The 18,508-nt window shown below is 56.4% G+C and overlaps 3 protein-coding genes and 1 long non-coding RNA gene across 9 annotated transcripts; 1 reads left to right on the top strand and 3 right to left on the bottom strand.

Annotated features, from left to right (window-relative positions):
* Positions 1-645: 645 nt before the first annotated feature.
* On the top strand, positions 646-5,191 carry LOC115343015. The gene is made up of 2 exons (XR_003923974.2): positions 646-848; positions 3,970-5,191. It is a non-coding gene; the product is annotated as an uncharacterized LOC115343015 (long non-coding RNA).
* A 2,754-nt stretch (positions 5,192-7,945) lies between these two features.
* Positions 7,946-10,548, bottom strand: C1QB (complement C1q B chain). Of its 5 annotated transcripts, none has more exons than XM_041124507.1 (4): positions 10,425-10,532; positions 9,773-10,014; positions 9,032-9,194; positions 7,946-8,677 (listed from the first exon to the last, which is right to left on the bottom strand). In XM_041124507.1, exons 2-4 carry the CDS (start codon positions 9,956-9,958, stop codon positions 8,103-8,105), a joined length of 924 nt encoding a protein of 307 aa, XP_040980441.1. In that variant the 5' UTR covers positions 9,959-10,014; positions 10,425-10,532; the 3' UTR covers positions 7,946-8,102. The 5 variants fall into 5 exon arrangements, with proteins under 5 accessions (XP_040980441.1, XP_040980442.1, XP_029874276.1 ...); XM_041124508.1 differs by having other exon boundaries at positions 9,032-9,191; XM_030018416.2 differs by having other exon boundaries at positions 9,773-9,902; positions 10,425-10,530.
* A 1,065-nt stretch (positions 10,549-11,613) lies between these two features.
* C1QC (complement C1q C chain) lies at positions 11,614-13,868 on the bottom strand. Its single transcript, XM_030018423.1, has 3 exons — positions 13,724-13,868; positions 12,852-13,041; positions 11,614-12,616 (listed from the first exon to the last, which is right to left on the bottom strand). Exons 2-3 carry the CDS (start codon positions 13,030-13,032, stop codon positions 12,060-12,062), a joined length of 738 nt encoding a protein of 245 aa, XP_029874283.1. The 5' UTR covers positions 13,033-13,041; positions 13,724-13,868; the 3' UTR covers positions 11,614-12,059.
* A 1,121-nt stretch (positions 13,869-14,989) lies between these two features.
* Positions 14,990-17,302, bottom strand: C1QA (complement C1q A chain). Of its 2 annotated transcripts, none has more exons than XM_030018414.2 (3): positions 17,163-17,302; positions 16,188-16,359; positions 14,990-16,046 (listed from the first exon to the last, which is right to left on the bottom strand). In XM_030018414.2, the coding sequence occupies exons 1-3, from the start codon at positions 17,271-17,273 to the stop codon at positions 15,478-15,480; spliced, it is 852 nt and encodes a 283-aa protein (XP_029874274.1). In that variant the 5' UTR covers positions 17,274-17,302; the 3' UTR covers positions 14,990-15,477. The 2 variants fall into 2 exon arrangements, with proteins under 2 accessions (XP_029874274.1, XP_029874275.1); XM_030018415.1 differs by having other exon boundaries at positions 16,188-16,382; positions 17,163-17,285.
* Between the last annotated feature and the right edge of the window lie 1,206 nt (positions 17,303-18,508).

Here is an 18,508-nt window from a genome sequence, read left to right as displayed (position 1 = left end):
CGGTCGTGGTGGATCCACACAGATGTTAGAAAGAGAGAAGACCACCTACTCCCGGCCACCCAGCCTGCCCCAGGAGACCATCCAGGGCTAGGAAGGGCCAGCTGATCCTTGCCTTTCTCCAGGCAGCTCTTCTACGTGTAGGGCCAGCATCCAGGGTGGGGAGGAGGCACCCAGCCCTGCACCCAGAGTGGCCCATGCTCTCCCCCTGCATCCCAAGGACCGTTCTCCACTGCAGGCAGCCAGTAGCATCGGCAGGACCACCCTAGCCCTAGGCAAAGCTCAGGTTTTGTCACAGGAGCAGAGTCCAGGTCTCGGTGGGTGCTGGAGGCTTCCCACTGCTGGTGCTTCGTACTGTTAGCTGGGGGGTCTCCAGGAGCCGAAACTCTGCACAAACCCCTCATGTTTCCAGAGCCTGACTCTCTGCCCAGCCCTCACGGGCATCCCCAGGCTGCAGGGCCGGATCCATGACACAGGGTCACCTGGCGCAGCAGAGGACACCAGGCTGTGTGGTCCACGGTGGGTGTGCATCTCCAGCCCAGCGCTGCTGACAGGAGCCCCTCGCTCGGGGATGTGCAGGGCTGTCCGGCTCCCTCCCAACTCGTCTGGAAGTGCTGCTGCTGACCCGCTGCTGTTCCGTCTCCTTGGTGACTGCACATGCCAGCATCCCCAGACAAAAGCTCTCCTGGCACATAATGGGAACAGAAGGGAGCGCTGGGCAGCGGCATTCAGCCCTTGGGGAGCTGCTTTCCGAGCCCTTACTCTAGGGCTCCAGCCCCTTCTCTTTCCGAGTCAGCCAGGACTGCAGACTCGCAGATAATCCCCGTTCAAAAACCAGATGGGTATTTCAGGTATGTGTCCGTGCGTGTTGCACGCATTTCCCCAGGGACCCTTCTGCGGTGTAGCAGCCCTTGCAAGGCTGCACATAGCTGCGTGTTGCTGCGCTGTGAGCTTCTAGCTGTCTTGCTTGCTTTTTTTTCCCCCCTCTGCATGTAAATGCAAGATTTAGGGCAGCAGGAGGCTTTCGAGAGCAATCCTGGACTCTTCCATCCCGGTACCGACAGTCCAGCCTTCTCGTGTATTGCTCTCGCGCTGCATGCTGAAAGTGCGTTGTGCTTTGCATGGTGTTTGTGTGGTTTTCATTTGGTGCGTATGCCTGCTACGTGCCCTGCGTATTAATTCACGTAAGCCTCTGACTCGTGTCATGTGAGGCACATGGCTACATATGTGACAAGGATGGGGCTTTGGGCTTGTCTCCCATAGGCTGAGATCATGGCTTGTCTTCCTGGCATGTAGTGCAAAACGAGGGTTGAAACCCACACACCCCTCCAGCAAGGCTGGGAGGACAGGGTATGTAACATAGCAGGGTCTGTTCCTCCCTGTGGGGAAACTGAGGCATTCAGGGGGGCACTGATTTGTCCCCAGTCACTCCCAGAAGCCAGTAGTTGAAGAAAAAAAAGGTCTGCCTTTCCTTTTTCTTGCAAAACACAGAAAACCTCTGGAGAGGAGAGCAGGGCTATGTGGGGCTCTCCCAGACCCACTTTATCACATCTTCAGCAGTGGTTTGGGGGTTTCGCCAACAGCCAGGTCCTGCATCACAGCAGAGAGGATCCCCAGCATGGCACCCGGTCTCATGCTCCAGGAGCACGGGGGAACCTACATGCATGGCGTGGGGGGACAAACCTGAGCTCATTGAGATGCAATCCCCCGAGGGGTTAAGGACATGCAGTGGGACAGGTTGGACCAAGCTGTGGTCCCACTAGGCTCTCCTTCATCCCTTTCTGCTGCAGCTCCACTCAAGGGCAGAGGCCAGGGGAGATGGTGCTCGGCTGCCGGCAGGCGCTGGGCAGCAGCAGGGCGGGAGGCAGCAGGAAGCGGAGTGGAAAGAGCCGAGCTCAGCGTCGAGGCGAGCTGTGCCTGGAGCTGAACACCGGCCAGGCTTCCCATCCCTGAGCATCCCCATGGAAACCTCGGCCCTGCCGCCCCGCCTCGCACCCGTGCCGGATTGCAGGTCACCGATGGCCACACTGGTCTAAGTGGCCTCTCATGGGGGCGAAGTGGCTCTTCGCCACCAATGGCTGTGGGCCGGGGCTGCAAAAGCTGCAAAGGGGGGAGAGATTGAGCTTTTCCCATCCCACCCCACACCACAGGGTTAGGGATGCCCGAGCATCCTCTCCCCTGGCAGCATCCCTGCCTCCTCGGTCCAGCCCCGGGGTTCAGTGGGGTGCTGGGCCACGGGGTGCTGCAGCAGCAGGATCGCACCACCCCACAACCCGGCCCTGCTGGTCCTTCCCCTCCTGTGCTCCCTTCCCAGCACGAGTGCCCTGAATGCTCCATTTGAAGCTAATTCCGGCTGAAATCTGGTTTGCTTTCCAACGTTGCTGCTTTAAATTGGAGAGATTGACCTTGTAGCAGGAGGTGACATGCAGATGCACATCAGCAGCCCGTCAGAGCAGGCGGCGGGGGCTGGGGGGGTTGCAGAGCCGCCTCGGGGACAGGCCAACTATTTTATGAGTAATTTAATATCTGGAACACAGACTTTTCATTCCCAGAGATCTGCTGAGGAAAGAAAGAGCCTTTCTGCAGCCCCGCAAAGGCTGTTCCTCATAAGGAGGCAGAGCAGAAAAAAAAGGGCTGGGACTTAACCCCTTGGTGGCCAGCCCAGAGCAGAACCTCCGCAGCTCCCAGTCTTTGCAGAGGGGCCAGGAAAAGCAGGAATTCCCTGTGCGGCTCAAAGTGGGAGACAAGCCAGCCTGTGTTGCTCCAGGCAAAAGAAGCAATTGCTCCTTCCCATTCAAATACAAATCCAAGCCTGACTGAGGATGGGGAAAACAAACTTATCAGAAGCCCTGAGGTTAGATTTGGGATAGGAGGTGTTGTCTGAACTCCCTTCCCTGTCTCAGCCTGGTTCCTGCTCTGTCAAACTCCACCTGAGTCCCACTGAGGCTGCAAGCAGTCCCATCCTCCAGTGGAGCCAGTGCACCCAGGGGATCCATGCGGGGAGCTCCTGCCCTGCCGACAGCGGAGCAACTGTGTGTGGCCTCAGTCTCCACCGAATCCGAGTTGGTCCTGCTGTGTCCCATCAGTGTCTGCAATCCTCACAGCAAGCACAGTCTGGTGCGCTGCCCCAGTAACGCCTCTGCCCAGAGCATACCAGCATCGTGGCACAGCACTGAACCCGTGCGGGGTTCGCCATATGCCTCCTGCTTGATATTACAGTTTGGGGAAAGGGAGGGAAGAAAGAACACTGAAAAAAATGCAAAGTCTCACTACACAGCCCTGCCCAAGGGCAGAGGAGAAAGGGGAAAGCAGCCGCCAGCTTGGCAGCAGCGACTGTGCCTTGGTGCTGGGAGGCTCAAGGGAAGGAAACACTCATAGGCTGTTCAGGAGGGAGCTGCTGGCAAGGGAAAAGCAACCCTGCGTCTAGGAGCAACGTCATGAGCTATGTGGGAGAACGGATTTTAGGCAGGGCTTGCATGGGAGGCTGCACGACGTAGCCTTGAGAAGACCCTGCCGGACAGCACGGCTGTGGCTCTATGATGGTGCCAGCAAAGACTGAGGCCAACAAAGGGTGGTTTAGGAAGGGCTTTTCCTTGGGTAGCAGGTACTGGGAGCTGACTGGGCTCAGCACAAACAGATCAACACCTTTGCAAGTGCTATGGTGTTTGCTAGTGGTGTTAGACCAGACTGCAGGACTGACATCCCTGGCTCAATCTCACTGACAAACAGCATGACTGTGCTTTGATCTCTCCAGTTCAGCTTCATTTTCCATGATTATTGACAGGCATCTAGCATGCTCCACCACATCAGATCCTGCCAGAGTCCTGCTTATGCCTGGGCTGGAGCTTCAGCACAGAGAAAACCCCCCAAACCCCAGCTAGATGATGCAGGGGAACCTCCATGTACTATTCTTGCTGATCCCTGTTGCTATATGCCTTGAAATAAGAAGATTTTATTTTAAAATCCTGGCAGCTCTCCACCAGTACCTTTGTACATCAGCGGATTTGCTCCAATTGAGCTCTGGACCAAAGAAGTGCCTGGTTGCAGGAAGTCCCCAGAAAGTGACCTTCCCACTTGCTGCTTTTTGGTGTCACTGGACACCTTCATCGGGTACGTGATGGAGCAGGGTGACTGGGTGACACGGCTGTGCTCCTGGTTACCTCTCTGTCCTGCTCAGCTCACGAAGTCTGTACGACCTCCACCAATGAGAGACCAAAGCACCCCATGGCTGCTTAGCTGCACCTTGGCAAAACACTTACAACCCTAAAACTCCTGCTCTGAAGTCACCTCGAAACACCACCCGCCTCAACTTTTACCTGTGCATCTTCTGAGCATCTGGTGGCCTCTGGGTAGGCACATCGCAGACCTTGGTGAAGGCCTGACTCCACAGGCTAGGGACACAGCACCACCTGGTGAAGCTCCACGGCTTAGCTCTGGCTTGACCATGAGGAGGTACTGCTGCTCCACTTTCGCTTGTGGTGCTATTAAAATAAAAAGCAAAAAGGGAGAGAAAAGGAGCAGAACATGCGTGATCTGCAGAGAGCATGCACAGAGCAGAGTGAGTGTGCACAGGGCAAGTATGTGCAGGGAGTGGGGTGAGTGTGCATGTGCGCACAGGGTAGGCGTGGATAGAGGAGCAAGTACCTGCATAGAGCAGGGTGAATGTGCATGTATGTGCACAGAGGAGTGAGGGTGCCTGTGTGAGCACGCACAAAGCAGCAAGTATGTGCACTGAGCAGGGTGAGTGAGCACATCTGCACAGAGCAGCAAGTTTCTGCACGGAGCAGCGAGTTTGTGCACAGAGCAGAGTGGGCACGTGTGCACAGCATAAGTGCGCACAGAGCAGGGTATGCAGCGTAAACGCGCACAGAGCAGCAAGGATGCAGAGTGAATGTCCACAGATCAGAGTATGCAGTGCAGAGTATACAGTGAATGTGTACAGAGCGGGGTGAGTGTGCACGGGTACACACTGTAAGCATGCACAGACTGGTGTAAGAGAGCACATGCAGGGCAGAGCAACCATGCACAGAACACGGGGACAACTCTGTCAGGTCCCAGGTGAGAACAAAACCTGCAAACTTATTCAGTGGTTGCAGACCTGGCCAGGTTAACATTTGGTGGGTGACAGGCACTGTTGGGCAAAGACATAAAGAATTAAAGGTGCAAATTGGTCCTTTCCCTGTGAGACAATGAACATGGTTGTCTGGAGTCCTCACCACCAGGCTGTACCTGACCCTCCAACAGGTTTCTCTCCAACTGTCCTGTTACTTGCTGTGTTGTTCCAAGGTTGCTTTATTTCGCATGGAATAATTAATTATGTACCACTGTGCAGGGCAGGGGAGGTTTGAGAGCAGGGCTGTAGCAGTCCTGCCTTTCCTGGGTAACATCAAACAGGCAACCTGTGACTGGCAGCACAGCACCTAGCTACCCAGATTGGTTTTAATTTTTCTTGCCGTCGCCCTGTGCACCACTGAGGATCTTGCAGAGGGATTGCTGCCACAGGGCAGCAATCCAGGCTTCTGCTGTGGATGGTCCCGTGGGAGGGAGCATCTGCAGTTTGGCTCTGGCCTCAGTGAGCACTGTAATAACTTGAGAGGAGGGGGTCCTCTCCAGCTGCCCTGGGGTAGTGCCTCTCTCTTTGGAGGTCTGGGGCTTTCAGGCTTCCTGCAGGGTCAGAAACCCATCACCCTCACTGAGCAGACCTGGGAGAAGTGAATGGTGTTATTGCATGGCCCACCACCCGCCCCAGCAGCTCATGGCCCTCAGAACCCCTTTTCTCATCCTTTTTGGACACCTGAGGGGCGTGCTGCTCTATGGCCCATGCTGCAGCAGCTTCAGGGGAGTGGAGAGCTGCGGTCCCAGGGAGCTAATGCCTGAGGTAGCATTGCAAGGTGCTGGCTGAGACCCACCAGAGGAAGCAATGCCCTGTGCACTTCTGTTTTCTGCCTGCACTTTAGAGACAGCTGGTACCTGCACAGCCCTCTGACTCTCTCCAGGTACAGCCAAGACCCTAGAAACCCTTTGACTTGTGCTGGTGTTAGGTCAGACATTAGTTTTAAAAAAAAAACCAGCTCCACTCCAGAGGAGTCCTGACAAAGACCTTTTCAAAAGTCCAAAATTATTATATCAATTACTCAGAAAGGCAGAAAGCTTCAACTTGCTGTCCAGCAGCATCCCAGATCCCTTCCTGCAAAGCTTCCTCCTGCCCCCCACCTGTCCTATTGCGTGGGGTTATCCCATGCCAGAGGAAGGGCTTTGCATTTGTCTCCGTTAAATGTCAGTAGGTTCCTGTCAGCTCATTTCTCCAGCCTGTCAAGGCTCTTTGAATGGCAGCCCTGTCCTCCAGCGTATCGACTGCTCCTTGGTTTGGTGTCTCCTGCAGACCTGCTGAGGGCTCAGGAGGCTTAGCTGGTGTATGCTGCCCAGCCTCTGTTTTGGGAGTCAAATACCTACTCTTTTCCTCCACCTGCTCTGCTGACCTGATTTTATTTGGGATGCTGCATCTCCAGCTGCAAAATGGCATGAGCATTGCAGCTGCATTTTAAAAGCGGCCCAATGCTGCTGCACAAGGAGGGCTTTGGGATGCAACACCGAACATCTCTGCCCTGACTTTCTGATAGGAGGGAGACGTCTGGGGACACAGGGTAGGTGCACCCCTGGGGACAGATGCAGCAGATTTTGCTGGGGGAAGGACGAAGTGGCGAGGACAAGGCATTAACCCAGGGCCGCAAGAGGCGGCACTGATCCTGCCCGGTGCCTCCTCCCAGACCTTAGGGGCAAGGCCTCCCACTTCTGCCCGGTCCCTGCAAGCTTTGCCCTCCTCCCAGCCTGCGGGACAGGGATGCCCCCAGTGGCGAGGTGAGGGCTGAGCCAGTCTCCAGTGCCACCTGCCGGCAAATCATCCTGTCCAGAAGCTGGAGCCTTCAAGCTGGCCGCACCAGTGCCAGTCACTTGTCCTGCGCTGGGGCAGGGAGAGCTGGGCAGCCCGGAGCTGTGGGGCCCACAAGCAGACCCCGAGAGCTCAGTGGCAATGCTCCATAAAAGCCAGTCCATAACCACCACCCCCCACCACCCCCCCCCCGCCAAGACCCTTTATCATCATCCCCTTCATCCAGTCCCTTTCAAATCCCAGACCCCCCCCAAAAATTCTCCTTTTCTATGTCCATGGGCTTCACACCCCACAGCTGCCACGGCTGGGCTGGGGGCTGCAGGCAACCTGCCCACCCAGGTACAATGCTGGATTGTCACCTGCCCCAGGGACAGGGACATCCTTGGGGTCATAAAGACCTTGCGGTCCTTATTCATCTGGGGGTCCTTGAGTCCATCAACTCTACTATCAATAAAGACATCTCTGGGAGTGCTAGGCTGTGCTATAGGACTTGCATGCATTGGTCCTCACTGGGGTTATGGGGCTGCTCTGGGCCCTGTCCACCTGCACCAGGGGATAGCCATGTGCCCCACACCTCTCCCATCACAGCATCAAGCTCTGGCTTCCCCATATACACCTGGGTCATCTTGTCACAAGTTTTGACAAACTTCTGTGGATATTATTGTCACCCCCACCCCCCAAAAAAGTCTAAAGGAGGTTGGTGTCCCTGGATCCTACCAGCCTCAGGACTCTCCAGTACAGCACCATCTCCAGCATCTCCCCATCTACCCCCAGTACCCAGTGGCCCCAATTTTCCTACTATGTCATGTGTCCCTGCCCCCTGCTAGAGACCAGGCTTCCTCTCCCTGTTTTCCTAACACTGGGCTAGGACTTTGTCTTCATGCCTCTGGAAGGCAATACTCAGCGTGGTCTGCAGCAAGAACTGCATTAATTGTCTGGCTCTGCTCAGCAGTAATGAGATGTTAATGAGCCTAGGCTGCACCAGGGGTGCAGGAGGCAATGCTCTGAGTATCTGAGCATTATTTGGGGGAAAGGAGACAAACCCTAGGCAGGAAGGAATCAGCAACACAAGGAGCTGTCATTTAATGTGCAAGACTGGCAGTAACATGCTTAGGGCACCAAATCTGGAGCAAAGAGTAATTTCCACGGGAGTCCTCAGCCCTGCAGGGGCCAGCCGGCAGCAGGAGAAGGGCTGCAGAGAGACACCTTCAGCGGGCTAAGCCTCGGGGAAGATGAGGAAGCCAGAGAAGATGCTGTCGGACCCTTCGATCCCCACCAGGGAGTTCTTCTCTGTTGGCTCCAGCCAGACAGACTCGCTTGCCGCCATCTTGAGGACCACACCACCCGTGGTGACCTGGTAGCTGCTGTGCACATAGTCACAGAAAGTCACCACTTTCTCACCCCTGCTGCCACCCCGGCCCTTTTTCAGGCTGAGGCACAGGTTGGCCCTGGAGGTGACGTGGTAGGTGAAGTAGTAGATGCCCGGGATCTCGCAGGTGAAGCGGCCATACCGATTCTCGTAGTGGCCCTTCTCATTGGTGATGATGCGGTCGAAGCGGATGGGCTGCTCTCGGCGTGGGTAGGAGCTGATGGTCCTGGCAGCAGAGAAGGCAGACTTGAGAGTGGCCTTGTAGTCACCAGAGTCCCCCTGAGGGCCAGGCAACCCCATGAGACCTGGTAATCCCTTTGGACCTGGGGGGCCCCTGGGACCAATCTTCCCAGGGTGCCCCGGCAGTCCTGGGTCTCCCTTCTCCCCCATGTCTTCTTCGTCCTCCACCTGGCCAGGGGGACCTAGAAAGGAGGAGGAAGAGTCATTGTGGTTGCAGCCGAGCCCCACAGGTCTGCAGATGGGGCACTGGGAAGGAAACCACCGGTATCTGTGCTGGGGTGCAGGTCAACGGAGACCCCTGCCCACCTGGCAGGTGTGACACCCGTTGCTCTCATGCACCCTCCCTCCCCAGGTTCCTTGGGGTGCTCCGGACTGTCCAGCCCCTTCTGTCCCCAAGCAACACCCCCACCTGATAACATCCCAAAGGGGCTGTTGGAAAATGGATTGCTTTCCCTGGACCATGTGCCTGGCAGTGTCTTTTCCTGCTCTCGGTATTCACAAGATGACATTTTCCCCACCTGCAGCCTCCTCCTTACCTCGCTCACCCTTTAGGCCATTCTCCCCATCTCTGCCGTTGCTGCCAGGCTGTCCTGGTGACCCTGGGATACCTGGGATGGTGCCATAGGTCTTGCAGAGTGTGGCAGTTGCAAGCTGCCCTCCAGCCAGGCAGATCAGCATCGCCCACACAGTCTGCATCTGCTGGAGCACAGAAGGATGTCGAGGGGCTTACCTTAGGCAGTGGGAGGGATGTGGAAGGCACTCTGTGCTGCTCTGGAGGACGATGACTAAAAGTGCATCTGGGTAATACCATCAGGGAGGAAAAACATCCTGCTGCAGAGCCAAATCCGCTCTCCTGATGGCCTTGGAGGGACCAGCCCCTTGGGTCATAGGAGGGCTTGTCAGTCTCTTCTCACTCTTAAATTACCAGTTTACAAGTGCCCAGAGCTTCAGCCACATGAATATCTGAGGACAGGTTAGCTTGCCCCAGAGGTCTGATGTCCAGCCTGGCCATGCTGCTGCCATGGGCATGTGCTGCAGTTCCCTACTGCTCTGAGACCCTCCTGAGACCCTCTCAGAGGATAAATTCTCCATCCCATCTTAGGACCACACCTGCAGGGTAAAATCCTTCCCCAGGCCAGAACAGTTATCTGCGAGGGGATAGTTCTTGCTTTCCACCACCATATCTGAGGAACAGCTGTAGTCCTTGCAGATGGCAATGAAATCCCCAAACCTGCCCTCCTAATCCCTGCAGGTTCCCGTTGCATCCTGCCACACACCTGCTTCATCCCGGGAGCATTTCTGTGTCTGACCAGTCTTACTGGCACAGTCATCTGGGTTTCCAGTCCCAGGGTCCCATCTTCCTTCTGTCTTCCCTGCATCCCACAGCTCAGCTCCTTCCCCCAGCTCCTGGTACAGGTGAACATGTGGTAAGCACTGGGTATTTGGGGGCTGTATCTGGACATCACATCACCCCAGCCACACTCTCTGGCCTCAGGTGGACTTTCCCAGCACTGAAACTCTAGTATCAGCAAGAAAAGTGGTCAGTGAGTTGGATCCTCCAGCCACAGAAACTCTGATTCAGATGCAGAATGTACAAGGACTGATCCACAGGCTCCCAGCCCCAGGTCCAGGCAGACAAGAGCATCTCAGGGCAGGAAAGCACCCTGAAGGCACCTTTCAGACTGATGCTCAGTCCCTGATCACCCCTCTGGACCTTTGCCATCTTCCCTTTCCATCTCCCCCTTCCCCAGGTGGAGCAGGAGGGATCGGGGCCCCATCAGGGATCTCCACCACCCCCAGCCCAGCAGCTCCCTTTCTCTTCTGCCCCAAGCCACAGTGAAGTGCCAGTGATGCAGGGGGTGACTGTCACCCTGGTGCTGCTGGGTTCCCCATGTGCTTCTACCTCCCTTGCTGACATCTTGCTCTTACCTTGAGCTTCTTGTTGCACAGATGGGGAGATGGAGCAGGACACACCAGCGTCCCAATTGGAAATGACTGCAAGGAGAAACAGAAGTTTGCTGCAAGGGTTATTGTGAAAGGATCTGGGCCACATCCCTTTTTTATCTTTAGCTCCTACCCTTTCTTCAGTGGCACTTTCATAACCACCACGAATGCTTTTGGTCAGGTCAGCAGAACATGCTGTCCCCAGATAGCACGCAGGGGCCCCTCGGGCATACAGCTCTGGCCCCAGGGAGCAGGGTGATGTCCACTCTGCCCTGCAGGGGCCCTGGGTCCTGCTCAGATGTGCTTACTGCAGGGACCGCTCCATGAGCTCCAGACAAGTTTGGGGTAAACCCTCAGGACTGCGGAAATGTGCACACACATCCCTCAGGCTTCTCCATACATACCCAGCTCTGCTGGGAGGTACTGGCAAGGCTCAGAGGATGCTACAGGGTCTCAGCATCCATCACCTTGTATCTGTCCCCCAAGGTCTCCCAAATGTTGTGGATGGGAAGTGATTTCACCCTGCAGTAAAAGCATTTCCAGTCCTGCTTTCTGCTAATGCCTTGTGGAGGTGAAGCCCAGGACGTTTAGGGGAGATGACCTCCTTTTCCACTGTACAATGTGTGCCACTGGGAGGAATCTCCATTGGGTTTTGGTGGGCTCTGTAGCCTCCACAGCCACAAGCTCCTTTGGTCTGGCTCAGGGAAGCCGGTGCTTCCCCTGCCCTGTGCCTGGTGAGCCTGGGACCCTGTGAATGTCCCAGCCACCAGAGGCATGGCTATGAGGTTTGCTGTGTGGTCTGTGGCCCTCTGCAACTGAATTTCATCCTCTTGGAGGCAAAGGGGAGTATCAGGGCCCCTGCTTGGAGGAGTCTTAGTCCCTCCACTTTGTGGGAGCTGTGTGTATGGGCACAGGAACCGTCCCCTTCCTGCAGTAAGTGCAGCTGGGGTTCCTACCCCACCGAGCAAAGCCAGGGTTGTGAATGGTGTGTGATGCTCACTGATGCTAAGCACGGCCCAGGCAGTGAGGGTTCAGGGACATTCTGATGCCATGCAGATGTCCAGATGTCATGCACACAAGCATATGCACATGTGCACACCACATCCATCAGACCACATGTGGGCTCCACCTGCAGAAAGGCAAGTCACGGAGGAAAAAAACACACTAGGCCAGGTGCACTGGAGAAGGTTTTATTGACACTTTCCATAGCCGGGTCATGGCAAAGGTGCTGCTGCAAGCCTGTTCCAGGATACCTGGCTGTCCCTGGTGCAACCCAGGTGGGAAGGGGAGAGATGCAGAGAGACCTCTGTCTCTGGCAGCAGAAGGTAGTGTGGGGTTATCATGGTGGATGCACGTGGCAGTGCCAGCAGGACCCCAGGGGCTTGGCACCATCACTCTGGGTGCAGGTGCATCCAGACGTGCCTGTTGCCCCTGTTCAGTGGCTGCCTACAATCAGACCCCAGGCCAGGGGGTTATGTCTGGTGGCTGGGGCTGACCCCTTCGCTGGGGCTTCCCACCCAGCAGAGCAACCTGGAGCATCACAACAGCCTGGCAGTGAGCAGCAGGGTTTGCAGGGCAGGGTGAAGAGGTTGGTGTGCTGGGGTGGGGTCTGGTGGTCCTCTAGTCAGGGAACAGCAGGAACCCTGAGAAGATACTGTCAGAGCTGCCGATGCCCACCATGCCGTTGTAGTCGTTCACCGCCAGCCAGACCTCGTTCCCAGCACCCACGTGGAGGACGATCCCACCAGAGCTGACCTGCATGGTGTTGGTCTTGTGGTCACAGAAGCTGGCCATCTTGCTCCCGTTCTTGTACAGGATGACACAGAGGTTGGCTGTCTGCGAAGTGTGGAACACAAAGTAGTAGAGGCCAGGGATGTGGCAGGTGAACTTGCCCGTGGTGGTGTTGTAGTCGTGGTTGGTGTTGGTGATGACATGGTTGAACACCACAGGGACGTTCTTCAAGGGGTGCTCGCCAGTCTGCCTCGTCACTGAAAATGCTGACTGGTGCTTCTGCTTGTAGCTGCCTGGCATACCCGGCTCTCCAGTCATGCCCATCATCCCAGGGTCTCCACTGGGACCAGGGAGACCCCTGGGACCAGTCTTGCCTGGCAAGCCAGGGCTGCCTGGTTCCCCTTTCATGCCCTTGGGCCCTCGTGTTGCAGGAGTGGCCGGAATGCCTGTGGGGTGGTGGGGAGTGAAGGGGAGTCAGTGTCAATGGCAAGATGTGTGGAGAGGCTCCTCCAGCCCCTTCCGTCAGGGAGGAGAGAGTTGTTGCCTCTCTCCAGCCTCCTTTCCTCCTGCCCTGTCCTCAGACGATGCTCTCCGTGGCCTGCATACCAAGGCAGACCAGCCATGGAGGACTCAATGGCCCCCCTTCAATAGCCTGTGTGGTTCTCCTCCTTGCTTACTCACCTGGCTCTCCTTTGGCTCCCTTCAGCCCATCCCGGCCATCCTTGCCTGGCACACCCGGCATACCTGGCAGGCCTGGAACCCCATAGCATCCGTGAGTGACATCTCCATTCACAGCAGACCCCACATTCAGGAGTAGGAGGGTGAGAGCCAGATGGAGCTGCTCCCAGAAGCTCTGCCCCATTTTGGTGCTCTGGAGCATGGAAAGGGAAAGAAAGTGCTGGGTTGAGGGGCCACAGCAATGTGGCTTCCAGGCCATGGGGCAAAGGAGGTACTGTGCTATAAGGCTGACTGCACCAGAAGCACCTGGATGCGACATCTGGGCCCTCTGTGTCCCCCCCATACCAATCGCCAGGCAGTGGGGAGGCGGATATGTGGAGATGGACCCTGGGCTCATCACCAACCCCAGGGCAGCCCCTGATGGCACAAGGAGAGTTAGACTTTCAGTCTGGATGGAGCCATGAGGTCTTGCAGTACCTGTGGTCAGCACAAAGCTCTCCTCGTCCTATGTCCCAAACCCCCTGCAGATGCGTACGCTGCTGCAGACCATTGCACCACGCCACACTGAGGTTGGAGCTCCCTGGACACAGTGGATCTCACCCCTCCTCCAGCAGCAGCCTGACTTTCCTGGTTCTGCCCATCAGGATCAAGCCCCCCATCAGCTGGGGATCTCCCAGGACAGTGCCTGGCCCCAGGAACTGGGTCTTCTCCCAGCAAGGACAAGCATGCATCATCCCCCCATGACATGTGTGCAACCTGGCAGTGCCTCTGTCTCCTTCTCCTCCTCTCACATAGCCCAGCACTGTGCCACACTGCTGGATCCCCAGTCCCCATGCAGCCCACCCCAAAGCGACAGACGCTGAAGCTCCTCTTACCTCTGGTGAGGGCACAGGAACCAGCGCTGCTGAGCCCTCTGGATGCTGTGGGCACTGCCTGCCGGCACAGCACAGTGCGGATGACTCTCCGTGACACCCTCCTGGAGGAAGTCACAGAGTTAGGAAAGGGCCCTTGAGGACCCAGAACGCCCAGCTGGCCCCTAGCTGAGTTTCACATCCTCTTGCCTGATCATTTTCTCTGAGCAAGCACTTTCCTGGCTGCCCAGTGAGACCTATACTTGTGACACTGCAGCAGCAGGGACTGGAAGGACAGAGGTGGGATAAGCCTCCGCCAGGACATGTGCCACAAACCCTCCAACCACAACAGGGACTAGCCCTCTGCTAATCACCTGCCTTTCACCCACCCTTAACTTGTTTCTGAGCAGAAAGGCAGTGACCAGATGGGGATCAGAGCCTCATGCCAGCTCCATGGAGCCAGAGACTCCTGTGCAATGAAGGGCTGGTGCAAGGTCATTGCCTGGCTCTGATGGGAGATGCTGCACCCCTAGGCAATGGGACTGAATGCTTTTTCTCCTTGAGGGTTTCTAACCTGTAGGCTGCCTGTCCTCTCTGCACCTTGCCCTGTGTTCCACCAGTTGTGCTGGGTTCGTTGGGGCCCCAGCATCCCTGGTCAGGGTGTTGCTCCTTGCAGGTGACCTGGCCTCCTCCTCACTGCTCCAGGAATGGACACATTTGCCCAGCATGTGTGGAGCAGCTTCTCCAAGCAGCAGTCCCAGGGTATAGCACCTGCATGGCTTCCCTGATGCTTTCTGGCTGCCTGATACCTGCCCAGACAGCCCTACTTCCCACTAGTCTCACCCCAAGCTGAAGAGGGTGAACATCACCCCAAAACCCCACCACCATCACCCCACAACCCTATCAGTCACCCTGATGTCCCTGTCCCTCCTTGCTGAAAGGCTGGAGGACCATAGCTGCCTTTCCCCTTCCTGGGAGAGTTGGGTACCAGAAGAGGACCATGCGGATGAGGTGCATGATCTGCTGCCTGTATTTACCCTTGTACAGGACAGCTAGCTTGGACTCATCAGAAAAAGGACACACATAGGCTAGTCCCAGGGAGTTCCCATTCCTGTAAGTGCCAGCTCTGCTTGTATACTCAGTTCCCTCCTGTCCATCTGCCTTTGCAGTTGGGGTCTGCTTGGCCAGGGGCAAAGTGGGATCACTTATCTCCCTGGACAGCTTGGGAAGGGGCGCAGGACGTTGATGGTTTGGGGAAGATGCATGAATAGGAAAGAAAACCCAAGCGGCTGTCTTGGAAGAAAGGTTTATTTATACTGATGGGGAGGATGTGAGGCAGTAGTGGCCCGGTGCCAGAAAGGCTTTTGCAATGGTTAGTGTAGCAGAAGCAGTGGGATGCGGTGATTTCCCACTCAGGAACAAAGACCCACAGCTGGTGAATGGCCCCAGTGACAACTGGTCCCCTCTGGTGTGGGGTTGGAGTGCCCAGGAGCAGAAAGGGCCGCTGGGGCCAGCAGTCCTTTGCCTCCAGGACGGAGTGGGCAGGCCTAGCATGGAGATAAGTGCTAGTAGGGGTCTCACTACTGCAGTGGTGACCCACAGCCTGGGCACTTTATGACATCGGTGGAAGAACAAGACCTGTCTGGTTGCTCAGTTTGGGGCCATCCCCGTTTGCTGTGGTACTAAACCACCCCATGCACTCACAGGGGGAAAACACATGCGGACACACACACACACTGCGATGCTCTGGTGCTAAGCAGGTCCTGACTGGCAGTCCATCAGCCCATCTGAGGGAAGAGCATGAAGCCGCTGAAGACGCTGTCAGCCTCAGAGCCACTGTAAATCGTGTTGCCCCTGGCAGAGTCAGTGCTCACAGAGACCTGGTCACCCACGGCCAGGCTGAGCACACTGCTGCCTGAGTTCACCTGCAGGATGTCACGGCTGTTGTAATCACAGAAGCTGACCACGTGCTCCCTGTTCTTGGTGATGCTCAGGCAGAGGTCCCCACTGGAGATCACCTGGAAGGCGAAGTAGTACAGCCCGGGGACACGGCAGGTGAACTCCCCGGTCTGGGGATTGTAGGAGCTCTCCTGGTTGGTGATGATGTTGTCGAACACGACTGTCTTGCCATTGGAGGGTGGGGACCTCCGCGAAGCGGAAAAGGCAGGACGTGGATGATCCAGGATATTGCCAGCTTTCCCCTTGGCCCCCTTTAGCCCCGTCCTTCCTGGGATCCCGGGGGAGCCATGCAGGCCATGGTAGCCCTGGTCTCCTGGGACGCCAGGAGGCCCCCGCTCGCCTGCATCCCCCTTGAGTCCCTTGATGCCTGTCTTCTGTGATGGTTTCCCTGGGGAGAGATGGTGAGGAGTAGCAGTTCGTGTACATCTGGCTGGCACCTCCTGAGCTGCTCCCACAGCCCGTGATGCTCCCACCAAGAGGGTTGAGGCTCCCAGGCCACCCACATTGCACATCCCCAGCTCCCCCTTACCTGGCTCTCCTACGTCACCCTTCTGCCCTGGCCTCCCGTCGAGGCCAGGGACTCCCGGGAAGCCGTTCTTGCCGTCTGGTGCCCGACACACGTCATCCTCCAGCAGGGCCAGGCCCAGCACTGCTGCCAGGGTGCTGGTTGCCAGCCAAAGCCCAGGTTGCATCCTGCCTCCCTACAAGCACAGGTGTGGGGGAACTGGGGATGGAGGCAAGCACACAGCAAACACACAGATGCACCTTGGACACAGACATGCAAGTGGTCTCATCAGATGCATGCACAGATCTACCATGACACCCATGTGTTTTCCAATACAGATAGCTGGACACCACATGCAATGGTGGAAATAAATTCACGGAAGGATTTTGAGGCTGCTTCCTTGCATGATCTGAAATCTTTGATATTACTGAAAATCTCTGACATGTGCTCATGGCAGGGCTGTGGGATTGGAAAGCCCAGGACATGGAGCATGGCATAAATGCTTTGGTGCGTGTCCTGGGGATGGGTGGTCGCACATCAGCTGCACGTAGAGGATGCTTCTTCCAGTGCTGGGGGAGCAAGCACTGGTGTACGGGGCAGTGGTCCCACGGGATAGAGAGCACAAGTGAGGAAGGGATGCAAAAAGACTCAACGGAGGAAGGACAAACAGGAGAGGGATAAGTAGGAAAGGGTTAAACAGGAAAAGGGTAAACAGGCAAAGGGCATCCAGATCTCCAACACACAGAGCTGGGATAGAGGAGAGATGTCCTGAGCGCACAGACCTACCCCAAAACCTGAGGTACTCGGCACAGGACAAGCTTGCAGAGACTAGTGATGTCCACAGCCACATGGAGCAAGGACAGATTCCTGCAGCTCCCCCCCACCCCTATCATCTTCTCCCCCTTTTCCTACTTTTAAACCCTTGTGGAGGGGGACAGGGAGCAAGGACTGGAGAGTGGTGGCAGAGGAGACGTGTCCCCAGCTATTTGCATGACTTACCTCTTTGCTGGGGGTGAAGACAGAGCAGTCTGAGCAGCAGCTCTGTTTGCTGGAAGATCTTCCTTGGGAGCAGGAAGGAAGAGGAGCAGGGTGGGGGAGATGTATGTGCATGCACAGTGGTTTGCCTGGTCAGGGAATAGAAGTGCCAAGTTTCACTTTCTTTGCATATGAGAGAAACTTGTTCCCCTTTCCACGCTTGACCCTGGCTGTGCTGGTTACAGTCAGGGAACAGCTTGGTCAGCAAAAATACAGGACTGCAGGGTTCCCAGCCTGGCCCAGAAGCACAGTCCCCGAAGCAGAGACCGGTGGTGACTGGGCACAAAGCAACACAAAGGTGGAGGGTGCCCAAAGGCATGCCACAGCTCTGTCACTGCAGGAGGGGGACAGCTGATGTGAGCAGTAAGTGGCACGGCCAACCAAGGGATGCTTGGTGGGGCCCAGGGATCATTCTTGATGGCCCCTGGTCTCGGTGATGGGCAGAGCATGGCTGTCACTGGTACCCAGCCTTGTCATCGCTGCTGCTGGGGACTGAGCCCTCCAGATGCCCACCATGGTACAGAACCCTGACTGAGCAGACCTTCAGCAAAGGGATCATCAGTGCCTGTGTGGCTCAGCAGGGCTTCGAGCATCCTTGATGAGGTATCTCCTTCCCACTGCCCTCGCTTCAGTGGTTTGGGGACCTTGTCTCTGTAGTAGAGCAGAAGATGGGGGTTTCTGGCACCTAGGTTGCTCCTGGTCCCCTTTGAGTAGCTATGCCTTGCACCAGCCAGATCTTGGCAACCCCAGGAGCTGTGTGTCACCTCACCAAAACCTGCAAAATGAAAAAGCCAAAGCATCACTGAGCCCAGGAAAGGCGCCCAGGGTTGTGCATTCAGCTCTGCCACAAAAGAGCCCCAAAATGCCACCAGTACCCAAGTCCCGCCGTGGCAGGGAACAGAGGGATGAGATGTGCCACAATGATCCCAGCAGGTGAACGTCCTTGGGACCCTGGGGACCAGCCAGGCCACCCCATGGGGAATGCAGTGGGTAGCTAGGAGGGGCTTTCTGATCCATATCCACCTGGAGTCTCCTTTCAGGAGTCCTGTGGCAGCTGCTGCACTGACCTTCATGAGAAAGAGGCATTGGGGTCCCCAAAGCAAATGTAGCAGCAGCTGGAGCTCAGGCGAGGATGTTCAAGGAAAGAGACCAGTGTGCAGGCCTGGGATCAGGGTGGTCCCAAAGCCAAGGGGGGCTGGCAAACCCTCCATTCCCCCTGCCTCTAGCAGTCCCAAGGAAGGCGTTGCATCATTTCCAAAACACCTGAAAAAGGGAATGACTAGTGTGAAACTAAAAATCAGACCAGAGAC

Source organism: Aquila chrysaetos, chromosome 6 (assembly GCF_900496995.4).
Source record: "Aquila chrysaetos chrysaetos chromosome 6, bAquChr1.4, whole genome shotgun sequence".
Lineage (NCBI taxonomy): Eukaryota > Metazoa > Chordata > Aves > Accipitriformes > Accipitridae > Aquila > Aquila chrysaetos.
Note: the sequence above shows the minus strand (reverse complement) of the source record. Positions and strands in the feature narration are given on the sequence as shown.